This window comes from Neophocaena asiaeorientalis, unplaced genomic scaffold (genome assembly GCF_003031525.2).
Source record: "Neophocaena asiaeorientalis asiaeorientalis breed wild unplaced genomic scaffold, Neophocaena_asiaeorientalis_V1.1 scaffold31, whole genome shotgun sequence".
Taxonomy (NCBI): domain Eukaryota; kingdom Metazoa; phylum Chordata; class Mammalia; order Artiodactyla; family Phocoenidae; genus Neophocaena; species Neophocaena asiaeorientalis.
This window is the reverse complement of record NW_020175320.1, coordinates 262,390-283,922: the sequence shown is the minus strand read 5'-3', so window position 1 is coordinate 283,922 and position 21,533 is coordinate 262,390. Positions and strand designations below refer to the sequence as shown.

At 48.9% G+C, this 21,533-nt stretch overlaps 1 protein-coding gene across 1 annotated transcript; it reads right to left on the bottom strand.

Annotated features, from left to right (window-relative positions):
- Positions 1 to 14,757: 14,757 nt before the first annotated feature.
- On the bottom strand, positions 14,758 to 21,497 carry PRF1 (perforin 1). The gene is made up of 3 exons (XM_024765575.1): positions 21,359 to 21,497; positions 19,368 to 19,910; positions 14,758 to 18,437 (listed from the first exon to the last, which is right to left on the bottom strand). Exons 2-3 carry the CDS (start codon positions 19,904 to 19,906, stop codon positions 17,309 to 17,311), a joined length of 1,668 nt encoding a protein of 555 aa, XP_024621343.1. The 5' UTR covers positions 19,907 to 19,910; positions 21,359 to 21,497; the 3' UTR covers positions 14,758 to 17,308.
- Between the last annotated feature and the right edge of the window lie 36 nt (positions 21,498 to 21,533).

Sequence of the window (21,533 nt, the reverse complement as noted above, 5' to 3'; positions counted from 1 at the left end):
GATCTAGAACATATAACAATTGTAAATATTTACGCACCCAACATAGGAGCACCTCAATATATAAGGCAAATGGTAACAGCCACAAAATGGGAAATCGACAGTAACACAAGCATAGGAGGGGACTTTTAACACCCCACTTTCACCAATGCACAGATCATCAAGATGAAAATAAACAGTATCAACAGAATTAGAAATGAAAAAGGAGATGTAACTGACACTGCAGAAATACAGAGGATCATGAGAGATTACTACAAGCAAATATGTACCAATAAAATGGACAACCTGGAAGAAATGGACACATTCTCAGAGAAGCGCAACCTTCCGAGACTGAAGCAGGAAGAAATAGAAAATATAAGCAGACCAATCACAAGCATTGAAATTGAGACTGTTTTGTATGCAGAAAGTTATAAGACACTGATGAAAGAAATTAAAGATGATACAAACAGATGGAGAAATATACCACGTTCTTGGATTGGAAGAATCAACATTGTGAAAAGGACTATACTACCCAAAGCCATCTACAGATTCATGCAATCCCTATCAAACTACCAATGGCATTTTTCACAGAACTAGAACAAGAAATTTCACAATCTGTGTGGAAACAGAAAAGACCCCGAATAGCCAAAGCAATCTAGAGAAAGAAAAACAGAGCTGGAGGAATCAGGGTCCCAGACTTCAGACTAAAGTAATCTGTACTGTGCTAAAAAGCTACAGTAATCAAGACAATGTGGTACTGGCACATAAACAGAAATATAGATCAGTGGAACAGGATAGAAACAGAACAGGATAGAAAGCCCAGAGATAAGCCCATGCACATATGGTCACCTTATAAAGGAGGTCACCTGATAAAGGAGGCAAGAATATACAATGGAGAAAAGACAGCCTCTTCCATAAGTAGTGCTGGGAAAACTGGACAGCTACATGGAAAAGAATGAAGTTAGAACACTCCCTAACACCATACACAAAAAAAGCTCAAAATGGATTAATGACCTAAATGTAAGGCCAGACACTATAAAACTCTTAGAGGAAAACATAGGCAGAACACTCTATGACATGAATCACAGCAAGATCTTTTTTGACCCACCTCCTAGAGAAATGGAAATAAAAACAAAAGTAAACAAAGGGAACTTAATGAAACTTAAAAGCTTTTGCACAGCGAAGGAAACCGTAAATGAGACGAAAGCACAGCCCTCAGCATGGGAGAAAATATTTGCAAACGAAGCAACTGACAAAGGCTTAATGTATAAAATATACTAGTAGCTTATGCAGCTCAATATGAAAAAAACAAACAATCCAATCCAAAAATGGGCAGAAGACCTAAATAGACATTTCCCCAAAGAAGATATACAGATTGCCAAGAAACACGTGAAAGGATGCTCAACATCACTAATCATTAGAGAAATGCAAATCAAAACCACAATGAGGTATCACCTCACACCGGTCAGAATTGCCATCATCAAAAAATCTACAAACAATAAATGCTGGAGAGGGTGTGGAGAAAAGGGAACCCTCTTGCACTGTTAGTGGGAATGTAAATTGATACAGCCACTATGGAGAACAGTATGGAGGTTCCTTAAAAAACTAAAAATAGAACTACCATATGACCCAGCAATCCCAGTACTGGGCATATACCCTGAGAAAACCGTAATTCAAAAAGAGTCATGTACCCCAATGTTCACTGCAGCACTATTTACAATAGCCAGGACATGGAAGCAACCTAAGTGTCCATCGACAGATGAATGGATAAAGAAGATGTGGCACATATATACAATGGAATATTACTTAACCATCAAACGAAATTGAGTTATTTGTAGTGAGGTGGATGGACCTAGAGACTGTCATACAGAGTGAAGTATGTCAGAAAGAGAAAAACAAATACTGTACGCTGACACATATATATGGAGTCTAAAAAAAAATAATAATGGTTCTGAAGAACCTAGGGGCAGGAGAGCAATAAAGATGCAGATGTAGAGAATGGACTTGAGGACATGTGAAGGGGGAAGGGTAAGCTGGGACGAAGTGAGAGAGTGGCCGGACATACATACACTACCAGATGTAAAATAGATAGCTAGTGGAAGCAGCCGCATAGCACAGGGAGATCAGCTCTGTGCTTTGTGACCACCTAGAGGGGTGGGATAGGGAGGGTGGGAGGGAGACGCAAGAGGGAGGGGATATGGGGATATATATATATACATATAGCTGATTCACTTTGTTATACAGAAGAAACTAACACATTATAAAGCAATTATACTCCAATAAAGATGTTTAAAAAAAAGGAGATGGAGACAAAGATGTTTTCCTTTCATGCTGGTTGATCTCATGGGGTGTTTGGGTTTCCCAGGGGAAAAGTCAGTGTCCTGCCAGCAGGTTGACGTCATGGCCCTTTTCAGAAGAAGCAGGGAACCAGCTGTTGTGGAGACTAACTGTGAGCCCAGATGTGCAGTTGAGCCCCAGAGTAAACAAATCGCCATAATAGCCTGTAAAGCAATAGCAGCTGTTCTAGTTCTGGCCATCCGGCGTTGCGTATCTGGCTTTTGGGAAGAGAAGGGCTCGTGGAGCAGGACGTCTTCCAAGCATTGGGAGAGTGGTGCTTCTGGGGTTTGCCCACCCAGCAGATTTGGGGTGACAGGGCTGTCAGGTCCTTCGGCCATGTCCATCCACTGAGTGTCAGGGACCAGCCGGCTTGAGGAATCAGGGCCCAGTCCCTCTCAGCTGAAAGGGCATGCAGATGTCATTGTTCTAGCTCCTCCTTTTACAGCCCAGGGTCTGCAGGGAGTTTTATGTGATTGTGACGTACTAAAGAGAACTGGTTGGGGTTTGAGCTCAGTCTTGGATCAAAGTCAAGGTTCATGTGGTAAGTCTCTGTGGCTAGTCTGGGGTGAGCATGTGGCCATGGTCATTTCATCTGCGGCCTGGGTTGGCTGTCAGTCCTTAGCTGCTTTTGAGGGTCCTGTCTGTGACGGAGGTTGGTCTCTTTCTGTGTGGCGGTAACCCTAACCACCCCATGAGAATCTCACCAGTGACCCTGGTCTTAGCTGTACCAGACCAACCTGCCACCCCATCACCCCCTCCCTAAAAGATAAAAGCCAGGCAGATGCCCAGTCTGCCCCTGCCTGGTGTTTGGCCGCCTGGGCTGTGGAAGTCTTGGCTGGAAAGGATCTTGTCTGGCAGGCGGTGGGTGGGCGAGGGGAGCCCCATGAACAGGTTAGGGTGGTAGGCCTGGCCCTTTTGGGGTCACAACTTGCCTAGGCCAAGTGGATACCAGCTGTGCCCAGAGAAAGAGCTGCCCCAGCTGGAACTGATTCAGTTGGTGACTGAGCCCATTGTGAAACAACAGGTCTGGGTAGGTAACAATCAAGAGCCATCCCTCGCCTTCCATGAGAGGTTCTTTTTTTTTTTTTCCTTTCAGATTTACTCATTTATTTATTCATTTATTTAGCAAACAGATTTTTAAAAAATTAATTAATTAATTAATTTCTGGCTGTGTTGGGTCTTCGTTGCTGTGCGCGGGCTTTCTCTAGTTGCAGCGAGTGGGGGCTAGTCTTCATTGTGGTGCACGGGCTTCTCATTGACGTGGCTTCTCTTGTTGCGGAGCATGGGCTCTAGGCGCTCAGGCTTCAGTAGTTGTGGCACATGGGCTCAGTAGTTGTGGCACACAGGCTTAGTTGCTCCACGGCATGTGGAAATCTTCCCGGACCAGGGCTCGAACCTGTGTCCCCTGCATTGGCAGGCGGATTCTTAACCACTGTGCCACCAGGGAAGCCATAGCAAACAGATATTTTTTAAAAAATTATTTATTTATTTATTTTTGAATGTGTTGGGTCTTCGTTTCTGTGCGTGGGCTTTCTCTAGTTGCGGCGAGCGGGGGCCACTCTTCATCGTGGCATGGGCCTCTTACTGTCACGGCCTCTATTGTTGCAGAGCACAAGCTCCAGGAGCGCAGGCTCAGTAGTTGTGGCTCACGGGTTGCTCCGCGGCATGTGGGATCTTCCCAGACCAGGGCTTTGAACCCGTGTCCCCTGCATTGGCAGGCAGATTCTCAACCACTGCGCCACCAGGGAAGCCCATAGCAAACAGATTTTGATTGAGTTTCTGCTGTGGTCATAGCACAGGCTACAAACACATTTCAACAACTCTTATAAGAAATTATCTTTGGTTTCTGGTTTATAATTTTAGATGTATACACTTAAACTGAAATTATACTACTTAAATTGGTCAAATAGATCTTCAAACTAAAGAACAACAACAATAATTTGGAACTGTCGGGGAGAAAGAATCAGGCAGTTTGAAAACTAAGAGTTACAGACATTCCACTGGAACCCTGAAAACTGAACATGTTAATTTATCAATTATTTATTCATTTGACTGAACTGCTAAATTATATTAGACTATAATTTACATACTTAAAGTCTTCACAGTAAGAAATACTTGGGGATTTAGAGATCCATTATTATGCATAAATGCATATTGAGAAGATTTCAATTATACTGAAACTGTTTGACCCTCAATTCAAAGTGTTCTAATGGTATTTTGCAAATTGAATCCCCGTATAAAGCTCAGTAGTTTGTTGTTATCTGAGTTTGAATATACAGCTTTAGATACATCATATGTTCGTTCTACTTTCCCATTGTATTTTTTTTTTTTTTTTTTTATTTTGTTTTTTTTGAGGTACGTGTGCCTCTCACTGCTGTGGCCTCTCCCGTTGCGGGGCACAGGCTCTGGAAGTGAAGGCCCAGCAGTCATGGCCCATGGGCCCAGCCGCTCCGCGGCATGTGGGATCCTCCCAGACCAGGGCACGAACCCGCGTCCCCTGCATCGGCAGGCGGACTCTCAACCACTGCGCCACCAGGGAAGCCCAGTATTTTTTTAAAAAACATCTTTATTGGACTATAATTGCTTTACAATGGTGTGTTAGTTTCTGCTTTATAGCAAAATGAATTAGCTATACATCCCCATATCTCCTCCCTCCTGTGTCTCCCTCCCACCCTCCCTATCCCACCCCTCTAGGTGGTCACAAAGCACCGAGCTGATCTCCCTGTGCTATGCGGCTGCTTCCCACTATCTATTTTACATTTGGTAGTGTATGTATGTCCATGTCACCCTCACACTTCGTCCCAGCTTACCCTTCCCCCTCCCCGTGTCCTCAAGTCCATTCTCTACATCTGCGTCTTTATTCCTGTCCTGCCCCTAGGTTCTTCATAACCATTTAAAAATTTTTTTTAGAGTCCATATATAGGTGTTAGCATGCGGTATTTGTTTTTCTCTTTCTGACTTACTTCACTCTGTATGACACACTCTAGGTCTATCCACCTCACTACAAATAACTCAATTTCGTTTCTTTTTATGGCTGAATAATATTCCAGTGTATATATGTGCCACATCTTCTTTAACCATTCATCTGTTGATGGACACTTAGGTTGCTTCCATGTCCTGGCTATTGTAAATAGAGCTGCAGTGAACATTTTGGTACATGACTCTTTTTGAATTATGGTTTTCTCAGGGTATATGCCCAGTAGTGGGATTGCTGGGTCGTATGGTAGTTCTATTTTTAGTTTTTTAAGGAACCTCCATACTGTTCTCCATAGTGGCTGTATCAATTTACATTCCCACCAACAGTGCAAGAGGGTTTCCTTTTCTCCACGCCCTCTCCAGCATTTATTGTTTGTAGATTTTTTGATGATGGCCATTCTGACTGGTGTGAGGTGATACCTCATTGTAGTTTTGGTTTGCATTTCTCTAAAGATCAGTGATGTTGAGCATCCTTTCATGTGTTTGTTGGCAATCTGTATATCTTCTTTGGAGAAATGTCTATTTAGGTTTCCTGCCTATTTTTGGATTGGGTTGTTTGTTTTTTTGATATTGAGCTGCGTGAGCTACTTGTATATTTTGGAGATTAATCCTTTGTCAGTTGCTCCATTTGAAAATATTTTCTCCCATTATGAGTGTTGTCTTTTCATCTCGTTTATGGTTTCCTTTGCTGTGCAAAAGCTTTTAAGTTTCATTAGGTCCCACTTGTTTATTTTTGTTTTTATTTCCATTTCTCTAAGAGGTGGGTCAAAAGACTCTTGCTGTGATTTATGTCATAGAGTGTTCTGCCTATGTTTTCCTCTAAGAGTTTTATAGTGTCTGGCCTTACATTTAGGTCTTAAATCCATTTTGAGTTTATTTCTGTGTATGGTGTTAGGGAGTGTTCTAATTTCATTCTTTTACATGTAGCTGTCCAGTTTTCCCAGCACCACTTATTGAAGAGGCTGTCTTTTCTCCACTGTATATTCTTGCCTCCTTTATCAAAGATAAGGTGACCATATGTGCATGGGTTTATCTCTGGGCCATCTATCCTGCTCCATTGATCTATATTTCTGTTTTTCTGTCAGTACCATACTGTCTTAATTACTGTAGATTTTTAGTATAGTCTGAAGTCTGGGAGCCTGATTTCTCCAGCTCCAGCTTTCTTTCTCAAGATTGCTTTGGCTATTCGGGGTCTTTTCTGTTTCCATACAGATTGTGAAATTTCTTGTTCTAGTTCCGTGAAAAATGCCATTGGTACTTTGATAGGGACTTTTTGCATTCCTGGGATAAATCCCACTTGATCATGGTGTATGATCCTTTTAATGTGCTGTTGCATTCTGTTTGCTAGTATTTTGTTGAGGATTTTTGCATGTATTTTTATCAGTGATATTGGCCTATAGTTTTCCGTTTTTGTAGAATCTTTGTCTGGTTTTGGTATCAGGGTGATGGTGGCCTCGTAGAATGAGTTTGGGAGCGGTCCTCCCTCTGCTATATTTTGGAAGAGTTTGAGAAGGATAGGTGTTAGGTCTTCTCTAAATGTTTGATAGAATTTGCTTGTGAAGCCATCTGGTCCGGGGGTTTTGTCTGTTGGAAGATTTTTAATCACAGTCTCAATTTCAGTGCTTGTAATTGGTCTGTTTATATTTTCTATTTCTTCCTGCTTCAGTCTTGGAAGGTTGTGCTTCTCTGAGAATGTGTCCATTTCTTACAGGTTGTCCATTTTATTGGCATAGAGTTGCTTGTAGTAATCTCTCATGATCCTCTGTATTTCTGCACTGTCAGTTGTTACTTCTCTTTTGTATTTCTAAATCTGTTGATTTGAGTCTTCTCCATTTTTTTCTTGATGAGTCTCGCTAATGGCTTATCAATTTTTATATCTTCTCAAAGAACCAGATTTTAGTTTTATTGATCTTTGCTACTGTTTCCTTCATTTCTTTTTATTTATTTCTGATCTGATCTTTATGATTTCTTTCCTTCTGCTAACTTTGGGGCTTTTTTGTTCTTCTTTCTCTAATTGCTTTAGGTGTAAGGTTAGGTTGTTTATTTGAGATTTTTCTTGTTTCTTGAGGTAGGATTGTATTGCTATAAACTTCCATCTTAGAAGTGCTTTTGCTGCATCCCATAGGTTTTGGTTCGTCGTGTTTTCGTTGTCATTTGTTTCTAGGTATTTTTTGATTTCCTCTTTGATTTCTTCAGTGATCTCTTGGTTATGAAGTAGTGTATTGTTTAACCTCCATGTATTTGTATTTTTTACAGATTTTTTCCTGTAATTGATATCTACTCTCATACCATTGTGGTCGGAAAAGATACTTGACACGATTTCATTTTCTTAAATTTACCAAGGCTTGATTTGTGACCCAACATGTGATCTATCCTGGAGAATGTTCCATGAGCACTTGAGAAGAAAGTGTATTCTGTTGTTTTCGGATGGAATGTCCTATAAATATCAATTAAGTCCATCTTGTTTAATGTGTCAGTTAACGCTTGTGTTTCCTTATTTATTTTCATCTTGATGACCTGTGCATTGGTGAAAGTGGAGTGTTCAAGTCCCCTCCTATGCTTGTGTTACTGTCGATTTCCCATTTTGTGGCTGTTACCATTTGCCTTATGTATTGAGGTGCTCCTATGTTGGGTGCGTAAATATTTACAATTGTTATATGTTCATCTTGGATTGATCCCTTGATCCTTATGTAGTATCCTTCTTTGTCTCTTGTTGATAGTCTTCATTTTAAAGTCTATTTTGTCTGATATGAGAATTGCTGCTCCAGCTTTCTTTTGATTTCCATTTGCATGGAATATCTTTTTCCATCCCCTCACTTTTAGTCTGTATGTGTCCCTAGGTCTGAAGTGGGTCTCTTGTAGACAGCATATATATGGGTCTTGTTTTTGTATCCATTCAGCCAGTCTGTGTCATTTGGTTGGAGCATTTAATCCATTTACATTTAAGGTAATTATTGATATGTATGCTCCTATTACCATTTTCTTAATTGTTTGGGGTTTGTTTTTGTAGGTCTCTTCCTTCTCTTGTGTTTCCTGCCTAGAGAAGTTCCTTTAGCATTTATTGTAAAGCTAGTTTGGTGGTGCTGAATTCTCTTAGCTTTTGCTTATCAGTAAAGGTTTTAATTTCTCCATCGAATCTGAATGAGATCCTTGCTTTGTAGCATAATCTTGTTTGTAGGTTTTCCCCTTTCATCACTTTAAATATGTCCTGCCTCTCCCTTATGGCTTGCAGAGTTTCTGCTGAAAGATCAGCTGTTAACCTTATGGGGATTCCCTTCTATGTCATTTGTTTGTTTTCCCTTGCTGCTTTTAATACTTTTTCTTTGTATTTAATTTTTGTTCTTTTGATTGATATGTGTCTTGGCGTGTTTCTCCTTGGGTTTATCCTGTATGGGACTCTCTGTGCTTCCTGGACTTGATTAACTATTTCCTTTCCCATATTAGGGAAGTTTTCAGCTATAATCTCTTCAAATATTTTCTCAATCCCTTTCTTTTTCTCTTCTTATTCTGGGACCCCTATAATTGAATGTTGGTGTGTTTAATGTTGTCCCCAAGGTCTCTGAGACTGTCCTCAATTCTTTTCATTCTTTCTTCTGTATTCTGCTCTGCAGTAGTTATTTCCACTATTTTATCTTCCAGGTCACTTATCCGTTCTTCTGCCTCAGTTATTCTGCTATTGATTCTTTCTAGAGAATTTTTAATTTCATTTATTGTGTTATTTGACATTGTTTATTTGCTCTTTAGTTCTTCTAGGTCCTTGTTTAATGCTTCTTGTATCTTCTCCATTCTATTTCCAAGATTTGGATCATCTTTTCTATCATTATTCTGAATTCTTTTTCAGGTAGACTGCCTATTTCCTCTTCCTTTGTTTGGTCTGGTGGGTTTTTGCTTTGCTCCTTCATCTGCTGTGTATTTCTCTGTCTTCTCATTTGGCTTAATTTACTGTGTTTGGGGTCTCCTTTTCGCAGGCTGCAGGTTCATAATTCCCATAGTTTATGGTGTCTGCCCCCAGTGGGTAACGTTGGTTCAGTGGCTTTTGTAGGCTTCCTGGTGGAGGGGACTGGTGCCAGTGTTCTGGAGGATGAGGCTGGATCTTGTCTTTCTGGTGGGCAGGTCCATGTCTGGTGGTGTGTTTTGGGGTGTCTGTGACCTTATTATGATTTTAGGCGGCCTCTCTGCTAATGGGTGGGGTTGTGTTCCTGTCTTGCTAGTTGTTTGTCATAGGATGTCCAGCACTGGAATTTGCTAGTTGTTGAGTGGAGCTGGGTGTTTGCGTTGAGATGGAGGTCTCTGGGAGAGCTCTCACTGTTTAATATTACATGGTGCTGGGAGGTCTCTGATGGACCAGTGTACTGAACTCGGCTCTCCCACCTCAGAGGCACAGGCCTGACACCCGGCCGGAGCACAAAGACTGTGTCAGCCACACGGCTCAAAAGAAAAGGGAGAAATAAAATAAATAAACAAATAAAATAAAATAAAGTTATTAAAATAAAAACAATTATTTAAAAAATTAATAATAATAAATAGAAAGGGAAAACGAAGAGAGCATCCAAACCAAAAACAAATCCACCAATGATAACAATCGCTAAAAACTATACTAAAAAAACCCAAAAAGCAAAACATCAACAAAAAGAAAACGGACGGACAGAACCCTAGGACAAATGGCCAAAGGAAAGCTATACAGATAAAAATCACATAAAGAAGCACACACATACACACTCACGAAAACAGAAAAAGGGGCTTCCCTGGTGGCGCAGTGGTTGAGAGCCCGCCTGCCGATGCAGGGGACACGGGTTCGTGCCCCGGTCCGGGAGGATTCCACATGCCGCAGAGCGGCTGGGCCTGTGGGCCATGGCCGCTGAGCCTGCGCGTCCGGAGTCTGTGCTCCGCAACGGGAGAGGCCACAACAGTGAGAGGTCCACGTACCGCAAAAAAATAAAAATAAATAAATAAATAAAGAGAAAAAGAGAAAAAGGAAAAGAAAATATATATCGTTGCTCCCAAAGTCCACCTCCTCAATTTTGGGATGATTTGTTGTCTAATCAGGTATTCCACAGATGCAGGGTTCATCAAGTTGATTGTGGAGGTTCAATCCGCTGCTCCCGAGGCTGCTGGGAGCAATTCCCCTTTCTTTTCTTTGTTCACACAGCTCCTGGGGTTCAGCTTTGGATGTGGCCCTGCCTCTGCGTGTAGGTCGCCTGAGGGTGTCTGTTCCCGCCCAGACAGGGTGGGGTTAAAGGAGCAGCTGATTCCGGGGGCTCTGGCTCACTCAGGCCCGGGGGAGGGAGGGGTACGGAGTGCGGGGCTAGCCTGCGGTGGCAGAGGCCAGCGTGACGTTGCACCAGCCTGAGGTGTGCCGTGTGTTCTCCCGGGGAAGTTGTCCCTGGATCACGGGACCCTGGCAATGGCGGGCTGCACAGGCTTCTAGGAGGAGAGGTGTGGATCGTGACCTTTGCTCGCACACAGGCTTCTTGGTGGCGGCAGCAGCAGCCTTAGCGTCTCCTGCCCGTCTCTGGGGTCTGCGCTGATAGCCGCGGCTCGCGCCCTTCTCTGGAGCTCGGTTAGGCGGTGCTCTGAATCCCCTCACCTTGCACAACACGAAACAATGGTCTCTTGCCTCTTAGGGAGGTGCAGACTTTTTCCCTGACTCCCTCCTGGCTAGCTGGGGTGCACTATCCCCCTTCAGGCTGTGTTCACGCGGCCAACCCCAGTCCTCGCCCTGGGATCTGACCTCCGAAGCCTGATCCTCAGCTCCCAGCCCCGCCCGCCCCGGCGGGTGAGCAGACAAGCCTCTCCGGCTGGTGAGTGCTGGTCGGCACCAATCCTCTGTGTGGGAATCTCTCTGCTTTGCCCTCCGCACCCCTGTTGCTGTGTTCTCCTCTGCGGCTCCGAAGCTTCCCCACTCCACCACCGGAGTCTCTGCCCACGAAGGGGCTTCCTAATGTGTGGAAACCTTTCCTCCTTCACAGCTCCCTCCCACTGGTACAGGTCCCATCCCTATTCTTTTGTTTCTGTTTTTTCTATTTTCTTTTGCCCTACCCAGGTATGTGGGGAGTTTCTTGCCTTTTGGGAGGTCTGAGGTCTTCTGCTAGCATTCAGTAGGTGTTCTGTAGGAGTTGTTCCACATGTACATGTATTTCTGATGTATTTGTGGGGAGGAAGGCGATCTCCATGTCTCACTCCTCCACCATCTTGAAGGTCTCCTTCCCATGAGAGATTCTTGCTTCTACTGTCAGTAACAGAGAGGAGGGTGGCTGACCCAGTCCTATGTCCACCTTGACCCAGGCAGTGTGTGGCCCTTCCGTGGCTCCTTCACACAAAGAGGAGTGAGGGACAGCCGTTGCCTGGACTGGAATCGGCTTAGTGGTGCTTCACCCCAACCAAGTCAGAACCAGAGATCTAGACACAGAATCCCCGATCCACGACAGGACTGGACGTTATAAAGAGGTCGGTTTCTGTGTCACATGATGGTTCATGGTTAGAACCTTCTTCCTTCTGTGTAGAACAGCTACCTTTGGAGGTAATGAGTTCTCTGTCTCTGGGAGAGCTCAAGCAGAGGCTGGAAGATTCTTTGGTAGGTTTTATTCATTCATTCATTTATCCATCTAATCACCCATCCAATATTTTTCAAGGATCAAACATATGTTAGGTGCTGGACTAGTTGATTCAACTGTGAACAAGATAGAAATGGCCCTTGGCCTCATGGCACTGTGATGGGGAAATAATGAGGACTGTGGGAGCAGGGTACGGGGGGTCATGACCTAGACCTGCAAGCCAGGGAAGACTTCCCAGAGGAAGCCACCTTTGAAGCTGAAGCCTGAAAGCCGAGGAGGACTTAGTCCGGGTAGAGGAGAAAACTTCCAGAAAGAGGAGGCAGCACATGTGAAGAGCTAGAGAGAGCGTGGCCAACAGAGCAATGAACATGCTCAGTGAGGCAGGGCTTGGGCGGTGGGCGGGGTAGGGGACGGGAAAGGCAGAGTTGAGAGTGAGGTCAGCGTGTGAATCACACTAGGGGCTTTGGACTGTATCCCAAGAGCCACAAGGAACCAATGAAGAGTTTCAAGCGAGGCAATGATGTGGTCAGATGTGCATCTTAGCTGGTTTCCCCAGAGACAGACCTCAAGACAGGCATTTGCAAACAGGTAGTTTATGTGGGAGGTGATTCCAGATAATACCAGTAGGGAAGTGGGGAATTGAGACAGGGAAGGGAGACAGCCAAGAGAGCACTTGGGGTCAAGCAGGTCACCATTGTGGGTACTGGAGCTTAACCCTGTTGGGAAACTCTGGGAGCCACTGCAGAATATGCCCCTCAGAGTTACCCCCCACCGCCCAGGCGGAGGGAGCTGGGCTATTTATACACCACTTCCCATTAGCCATCGGTTGAGGGCTCTTCTGGGCTGGGTCGGGCATGGACACTGTTCCCCAGTACTTCTGGCCTCCCCGTGGGACCCTCAGGCAGAGATGGAGGGCCAGCATGGAGCGGGGCTGAGGGGGTACGGGGAGGGTGCCAGCACCACTGTGGCTGTGAGTAGGAGGGACAGTGAGGGGGAGATAGGAGCCTAGTGATCAGTGAGGAGGCCACAGGAAGACTCGTCCAACCAAGAGATGTTGATGGCCTGGGCCAGAGAGGCTGTGGTTATGAGCAGAAGAGGCTGAACTGGCTGGCCTTGGTGACGGATGTGGGGGAACAAAGATCACTGCAGAGAGGACTCACAGCCTATCAAAGCTGCAAGGGGCCCCCTGCACCTCCCCCCAGGCTCTCTACGCCCCCAGACTGCTGTCCTCCAGCAGATCCTCCAACGCTCACACATGTCAGAGACACTGATGCTGCCGCCACAGCAGCTGGGGGCCACACCTCGGAGACCACGAAGTGTGTTTGAAGGGAGATGAAGGAGCTGTGGCAACTGCTTAAAAAACAAAAACCGGGCTGTTGTCAACCCCAGCCCGAAGTCTTGGAAGAGATCACTTGGGCGGGGAGAGAGAGAGAGAGGAAAAAACAAGCAATCCAGCCCAGCCCACAGCCTGAGTGCCACCCTGCTCCCTGAATCTCCTCCGGGCCCACATCATCTTCCCATCAGACACAGGCCACAAGAAGACAGATGCTCTGCATGGCTTGTTCACTGGCACCAGGACCTGGTTGACAGAAGGTGATCAGTAACCATCGGTGAATGATGGAACCCACGAAAGGTCCCTGCCCTTCTGTGCTCCATGCCCTGGGGAGGGAAGTGCTGGGGGCAATTGAATGGTGGCTCTAAGGACAGGGCCCGCCAGGGTGGGGTGGGAGGATGGTTGGGAAAGGGGATGGGGGTGTTGAAGCAGCAACGGGAAAGATGGAATGGTGTCATCACCAGCGTTATTAGTTGCCAGAAATGGAAGTCAAGTCTGGATGAAATAAGTAGAAAAATAATTCCGCCCTAACCAGTGACGCATGGGAAGTGCTGTATGGATGCCCAGCTCCCTCCATCCCAGCTGGGATAACTCTTCATTGGCTCTGGTTGCCCATATGGTGACTTGCTGGATAAAGACCCTTTTATGGGTCACCCTCCCTCCCCTGGCCTACTTCACCTCTCCCCTAGTGGGCTTCCTGGGGTCGCTTCCAACATAATTACCTGTACTCTAATCTGGTCTCAGCCTTAGCTTCTGAAGGGACCCCGTGCCTGGGCAGCTGCATCTGACTGGCAGGTCCAGTCACATGTCATTTCCTAGTTGCAGGGGAGGTTGGAGAAGCAAGAATAGGGCATTTTCAGCTTCTGAGGGGAGGTGGCTCTGCTTCCCACCAGACTCATTGGTGCTGTGTCATCAGCACCCCTATAGGAAGCTGTCCTAATCTGTTCAGGCTGCTATAACAAAATACTCCAAACTGGGTGGCTCTTTTTTGTTTTTTTTGTTTTGTTTTGTTTTGTTTTTGCAGTACGTGGGCCTCTCACTGCTGTGGCCTCTCCCATTGCGGAGCACAGGCTCCGGACGCGCAGGCTCAGCGGCCATGGCTCACGGGCCCAGCCGCTCCGCGGCATGTGGGATCCTCCCGGACCGGGGCACAAACCCGTGTCCCCTGCATTAGCAGGTGGACTCTCAACCACTGCGCCACCAGGGAGGCCCCAAAATGCGTGGTTTTTAAACAACAGAAGTTTATTTCTTATAGTTCTAGAGGCTGGAAGTCCAAGATCAAGGTGCTGGCAGATTCAGTGGGCCTGCTTTCTGGTTCATGGAAGGCATTTTCTCACTGTGTCCTCACATAGGGGAAGGGACCAGGGATCTCTCTGGGGCCTCTTTTATAAGGGCAGTAACCTACATTATGAGGGCACCACCCTCATGACCTAATCACCTCCAAAGGCCTCACCTCCTAACACAATCACCCTGGGGATTACTATTTCAATATATGAATTGTGGGGAGACACGAACATTGAGACCACAGCCTAAATGGCATATTCAAATTATGGTAATTTGAGGAGGGTTTTTATTTATTTATTTTTATAAAGAGCCTGTTTACAAAGGTGTAGGGGGCTGTAGAGAAGCAGAAGGGGTAGTACAATAGCTCGGGATTAGTAGTGGTGAAGCGGTTACCATCCCTAGGTCCGAAGGGATGAGAGGAGGGAGCAGTGGCTGGAACCCAGAAAGAGAGAGACATGCAGAGACTTCCCAGAGAGGAGCAGTGATACAGGGACACAGTCAACCCAAGGCCACCTCACTGAGAGGCACTGAGGGGAGTCCATGGCCTGTCACTGTGCTCTCCCCTTCTCCCTTCCTCCCATATCATGCTCACTGACAGGCGGGCTCAGATCGGCCAGCCTCCGGGCCAGAGCTGGGTGGGGCAGGGTACGGATGAGACCTGAGGGCAGATGGAAGTCACCTGGCACAGCAGGGAACATCCCGAACAAACAAGGGGCCCCAAGTGTGACGAAATGTCAGCGAAATGTCAATGAAAATACCTCATTAGGGCTGAGAGCTCCATAGCTGCCCCTCAACATCAGCCATTCCTTTTCCTCGGTAATACCACCCATTTCCCCCAAGGGCCCTCCTGTCGGGGTCCCACTGGTCTCTCCAGAGCTGTGCTCAGAGTGGAGTGCCCACGACTCACGGAGACCTGGCTCAGCCACTAACCTCGGCAGCCACGGTCAAATCCCTTCTGAGCCTCAGTTTCCTTAAATGGAAAACCAGGAGGGTTAAGCAGATGAACTTCCAGGACTGCTTCTATAGCACTGACCTTCTAGAAAGGCTCATGGCCCCCTTCCAAACAGCCTGGGAAGGGAGTAAAACACGGATTGTCCTTTTGGGGAAACCGAGGCTCAGGGAGGCTTGCTGGAGGTCACTGACCACGTGGGGACTAGAACAAGCCTGCCTTCTCTTGCCAGAGTTGTTTCCGGAGCCGGGCCTGCCCTGGCCCTGCTTTCCTTGAGGGTATGGCCCATACCCGTGTTTATTTTCAATAAGTGCAGCAGACAGCATGAAGCTCCGTGATTTCTCTTGTGCTCTCGTTTGTGCACGTGGCTGTGAAGGGAAAGGTGTAAGAACGGTGGTTTCAACCAGGCTTCCAGAGCTTGGCAATCCCCCCGCCCAACTTGGGGATTCAGGGTCAGTGCAATGTCACTGCTGGGCTTTTGAGCCTATGGGTCCACACGGACCTCAAAGGGCTTAATTTGTGGGGAGTTTCAAAGAGAGTCAGGAGGGCTGTATCAGCAACTCTGAACCCCATGGACAACGGCCCTTCACAGCCGAATCCTACCAGGTCTAGGAGGCTACCCTGAATCTTGCCACCCACCCCATGGGCCTGTGTTCTGAGGCCTGTGTCCCAGGCACATGAAACAAGGACCAGTTCACTTTATATCACAGCCTGAGGCTCTGGGGATTCCTGCATGCCAAGCCCAGGAAGCCCTCAGACGCTGCCTGGTTGAAACCACTGCTGTCTCTCCTCGAACTGTGGGGCAGGGGAGAGCTGTTAGTCTGCCAGATGGGTTCTGCCGAAATTAGAGTTTCCAAACTGGTTGCTCTGGATCAGTCATGGCCTGCATACATGTCCTCTTTGGTTTGTACTGTGCTTGCCCATATAGGTTTATTTTTACAAAGTGAAATGAATTGCCAACACTTATAAGTCACGCTGGGATTTCTGGTTACTTTAAGAAATTAGAAAACCTGGCAGCACCGGGCTCACACTCCTGCCTGGGAATGTTTGGCTGGTGCAGAGCTGTCCATCCCCCACCCCCTCCCTGGATAAGACGTGCCCTTTGGTTCACCAGAATCCTCACCATTCCCTCTTGTTTCTCGGCTCAGAGCTGAATGCCCATTGGCATTGATCACTGTTTATGCCGCTGTTACTCAAATCAGAGAGTTATGAGGAAAGTAAAATATTTTGGGTCCCCCCATTTCCAGCCAAAGTGGAAAAATAGTTTATTTACATTATTTGCCTACCCCTGGGGTCAACCACCCGTTCTGTTGGGTAGGGTTGCTAATGTAGGAGTTTATCTCCAAGGCTGTGTTTGGTCTCCATCCTCTCCTCTGTCACAACCAACACCATCACGCTCACCGTCACATCACATTTATTGGTCCTCTGTCAGGCTGTGTACACAATGAGACAGGTCAAAAGAGCTCTGGATTTGTCTGAGAGGCAAAGCTTGGTGGGCAAAGGAAGCAGAGCAAACAGAGCAGCTGGGGCCAAAGGGGTTAGATCTAATATGATGAAGAATTCACCACGCTAGAAGAGGGGCTGTAAGGGAATGGTACAAATGACACCAGGCAGCCTGGTGGGAACAGCCTCCTGGCCTTCTGCCTGGCTCCTGACCTGAGCTGGGACCTGTGTAGCAGTGGCCCAACTCCAGCTCATTTCTGGGGCTTGAGAATATCGAAGAGCTAAGGTAGTTTGGACAGGGTGACTCAGGGCTGGCCTGTAAATTCAGCCACCTCACTGAAAAAAAAAAAGCCTCAGTTTTCCAACTGTCTAATGGGGATATGGAGATAGGTCCTCTGGGTCCCTTCGTGAGACCCCTCCAATTCGGCACACTGGTCCTCTCAGGGCCCACTGCTCTCACCACACTGGCCCACTCCGGTTTCCTGGAGGCTCCCCCAGAAGCCCTTGGGGGGCATACTCCAGGCATGTCCCCCCTGCCAGGTGAGGCAAGCACTTAGCGTGGTAGGAGAATCTCAGGTGACCATGCTTCAGGTGGCACTTCACCTCGTGTGAGCCAGACTTTGGAGTCTGGTCACAGGTACCGAGAAGGTCATCGTCCCAGCCATAGTCTGCATCCCAGACCTGCACCCTCAGGGGGCCCCCTGTGGTCAGGACCACATCCCCGAAGTCCAGCCGTGTCATCCACCTGGGGTCGTTATTGTTCTGCACTGTGTCGGTCCTCAGCTCCTGGCCGCCGAAGAAGACCTTCAGGTAGGCGTCCGTGGCAGTGGTCCAGTCTCCCCACAGACCCGTCGCCACGAAGTTCATGACCTCCAGGCGGGCCAGGCCCCTCTTCCTGGGACAGCAGTCCTGGTTGGTGGCCGCCGAGCCATGGCACAGGCACTGGCACGGGTCCTTAGGGTTCTTGCGCTGCCCCGGGGGGCACGGGCGGCTGCAGTCCCTCCAGCGTGCCCTGTCCGTCACGTACTTGCTCACAGCCTGCCTGAGCGCCTCCCGCCGCGGGTCATGGCTGTCCAGGAGCACGTGGAGAGGCTCTAGCGTGTAGTCCACCAGGCCGGGGCTGTCCTGCAACGAGGTCACCCAGGCTGAGAACTGCTCGGGGCTGGCCTGGTTCCCGAACAGCAGGTCATGCATGGACGTGTGGTGGCCGCCAACAACATCAGAACAGCGTTCCCGGTAGGCCTGGTGGAAGGAGGTCCCCATCTTGTGCTGTTTCTTCTTCTCCTCACATGCCTTGAATGCCAACGAGGCACTGGCGTGGCTTCTTATGCTGACCTCGGCCTCGACGGCCAGGCAGTCCTCAACCTCCTGGGCCGTGAGCCCTTCCAGGGCCAGCTCGCAGGTGCGCAGGGCGGTGAGGGCCGAGATGCGGCCGCCCAGCTCCATGGACCGGATGAAGTGGGTGCCATAGCTGGAGATGAGCCTCCGGTAGTGAAGCTCGGTGGAGATGTTGAAGTGGGGGGGAAGGGACTTGAGGGCCCTCTTGAACTCAGGGTGCAGTGGGGGAGTGTGCACCAGGTGGAAACTGAGGGGAGAGAAAAACATCAGGTGGACCCAGTGGTGGGTAGTGTTTTCCCCTGAATAACTCCTGTGAGATTGCCCAAGCTCCCATTAAATGGCGGAACTAGGACTTGGACCCAGGTGGCCTGGCTCCAAAGCTCAAGCTCTGAACCACCAAGCCAGCAGGGAACCCCCCCCTGCCCGTTGCCCCTTGGTGACCTAGGGACTTCGTATAGGTATTTTTGTCTCTGTTTTTCAAAAAAAGTTTTTTCTTTTCTTTTTCTTTTCTAATTTTACAAGTGATGGTGTGACACCGATGGTATCTCTCTGGCTTTGGAACCTAGTCCTGTGGCCTTTGTCTGTCTGTCCCCCGGGTTGGGCCTTGTATACCTGGGCTCCTGACAACTCTGGCCACGCAGGCAGGAGCGCCCTGCCTCACTGTGTGGGAAACATGGCCTCCCGTGAGAGAAGTCAGGGTGGGTGACTCTGGGTCCCATGCATTTCTTAGGGTGAGTAGGTCCCTGAGGGCTCAGGGCATGGCTGCTCTTGTTCAACCTGTAGCCCGAGTTCTTAGCACAGAGCTTGGCAAGGCAGAAGTGAAGAGCGCTTGAACGGATGAAAGAGGCCCAGGGATAGGAGGGCCCCAGCCAGGCCTCCTGCCCGCAGGAAGCTAGCCCAGGGAAGTGGCGGTTGGGTGCTCAGTAGACCAGACTGGCACCACCTGGGGCTCTGAGCATAGCCTTGCTGGCTTGCCCTCCACCTGTTCTCTCCCTGGGTTCTTCCAGATCAGGGCCTCAGGGAAGGGGTTACGTGAGAACCAAGACTGCCATCTCCTCCTGGCGGAAGCGGCCTCCAGCTCCCCACGCTGCCATTCCAGGGCTCCCAGACCACACCGAGTTTCCTACGCCTTTTCCAAGTCCCGTCCACCCTCCACTCCCCCCACCCCGGCGCTCACCTGTAGAAGCGACACTCCACTGAGTCCAGGCTGAAGCGGTACTGGTCCTGGTGAGTCTTCTGGGCCGCGAAGTTGGCTTCCCGGGAGTGTGAGCCCGCCACAGTCACGTGCACGTTGCTGCTGGGCTTGGGAGTCACGTCCAGCCCCACCTTCCAGTCGTTACGGATGCTGTTGGCCGCCGCCCCAGCCACCTCCTCGGTGGAGCGACCCTCACCCTTGACCACTTTGCGGTTGCAGCCCAAGCCCTGGGCGCGCCAGTCGGTGAGCGCCAGGGGCAGTCGCTGGACGGCGCCCTGCTGCAGGGCGTTGCGGCAGAGGGTGCAGGTGCCGTCGGGCCGCAGGAAGCGCTGTGTGTCCACCGGGAAGGAGCCTGAGCGCCGGAGGCTGGTCACATCCACGCCCTCCCCTGCCAGCCAGGAGCCGGGCACGAACTTGAGGTTGCGCCGGCACTCAGAGCGTGCGGCCGTGTAGCAGGGGGCAGGGGTGGGTGCAGGCAGAAGCAGGAGGAGGACGCTGGGGAGGAGCGCTCGGGAGGCCATGGAGCTGCGGAGACAGAGGGCAGAAGCTGTGGGCAGGGGCATGGAGGAGGGCCAACCCCTCCAACTGGAGCTTATCAGGCCTTATGGGATGGGGAGGGAATGAGATATCTCCTAAGTCATTGGATGTCAGAGCTGGCATGGCCTTTACAAACCTGGTCCACCCCCTACATTGTACAGATGGACCCAAAGAGGGGAGTGGACTTGCCCAAGGTCACACAGCCAGGAGGAGACCCTTGCTAGGATTTCACTATTTAAGTCCAAATGGGAATCCAGATGGATGGTTTTGTCCCCAGGACCACAGCTACTGCTGGTGGAGAGGGGGCTCTGCATGCAGAGGAGGGGACGGAGAGTAGCCATAGAAGATTTGGGGAGGAATCTGGGGAATCTGGGAACTCTAGGGAAGCCTGGATTCTGGAGAGGTATTATTGTGGACCCAAGGACAAGCCATGCTTTCTTTCCCCACCTCACCTCTCTCATTATCTCCCCCCACCCCCATAAAGCCCTTAACAGAATTAGAAAAGAAATGAGGTTGGACATCACCCTCATTCTCCCCATTTCCCCTTTGGGGCCCTCTCTCTGAGCTCATGGAAGAACATCAGCCTGAATTCTAGAACAAAAGCAGCCTATGCGCCTGTGCCCCTAGATCCTGTGTGGGGAGGGGCCGTTCGGTTCGCTCGTCTCCCCTTTGGCATTCCCTGCCACGCTCCTCGGGATTCTGGCCGCGTCTGCAAGCTGCCTACTGCCGACTCTCGGACAGTGCTTAGCTGAAAGGTTCTTCCTCACTTTGAGGCGGCTCTGAAGCTTCACTGGGCCTGCTTATGATCTGGAATCTCCTCCCTCTACCCCGTCCAGACTGAGCTCCTCAGAGGCCTCTCCACTCTGGCACCTGCCAGGGACGGACAGCAGCTTGTCTGAGGCCCCGGGGGATTACGGAGAGCAGGAACTTACCCTGTATCCCAGCTGGAACCTTCCGTGCCTTACCTAAAGGAGTGGCTTGAATGGTGGAATTCTAGGCAAAAATGGCAGGCCCCAGGGAGGTAAATAGGAGAAGGGGAGTCTGCTGAAGGCCCTCCGATCATCTTGCTTAGGCAGCCAGCATAGTTCATAACCTTAGTCTAAAGAACTCAGTCTCCATCCTGACCCTCGTCATGTTATTTCCCGGGGAGCCCGTTTCCAGCTTTCTTAGTTTTAACTGTCAGCATTTGAAGGGGCCTTAAAGACTGTGTACTCCAACCTCTTCATTTTGTATAAGAGAAAACTGAAGCCCAGGGTGGGCATGAGGCTGCCCAGCGAGTTAGTGACACGGCACAGTCTGGACCCAAGTCTTTTGCCTCATGGGCTACAGCATTTCCTCCTCCATCAGCCTCTTCCCCAGACAGAGCAGCCCTGCTCTTGTGCCCCTCTGTCCACTCAGAGGCTCCCAGCCGCCCTGACCCCCTGCTTCCTCCCTACCTGGAGTCCTGTGTTGAGATGCTCCTACGAGAGAGACACCCTCTCTCCCCACGGGAGGCTCCTGAAATGGTGGTGCAGCCCCCCACGCCACAGTTCACAGCTCATCACAGCTCATCACGCAGGCCACAGTTCACATCACTTCTGCTTCCTGCCCCGCCCCCCAGCTCTAGTTATG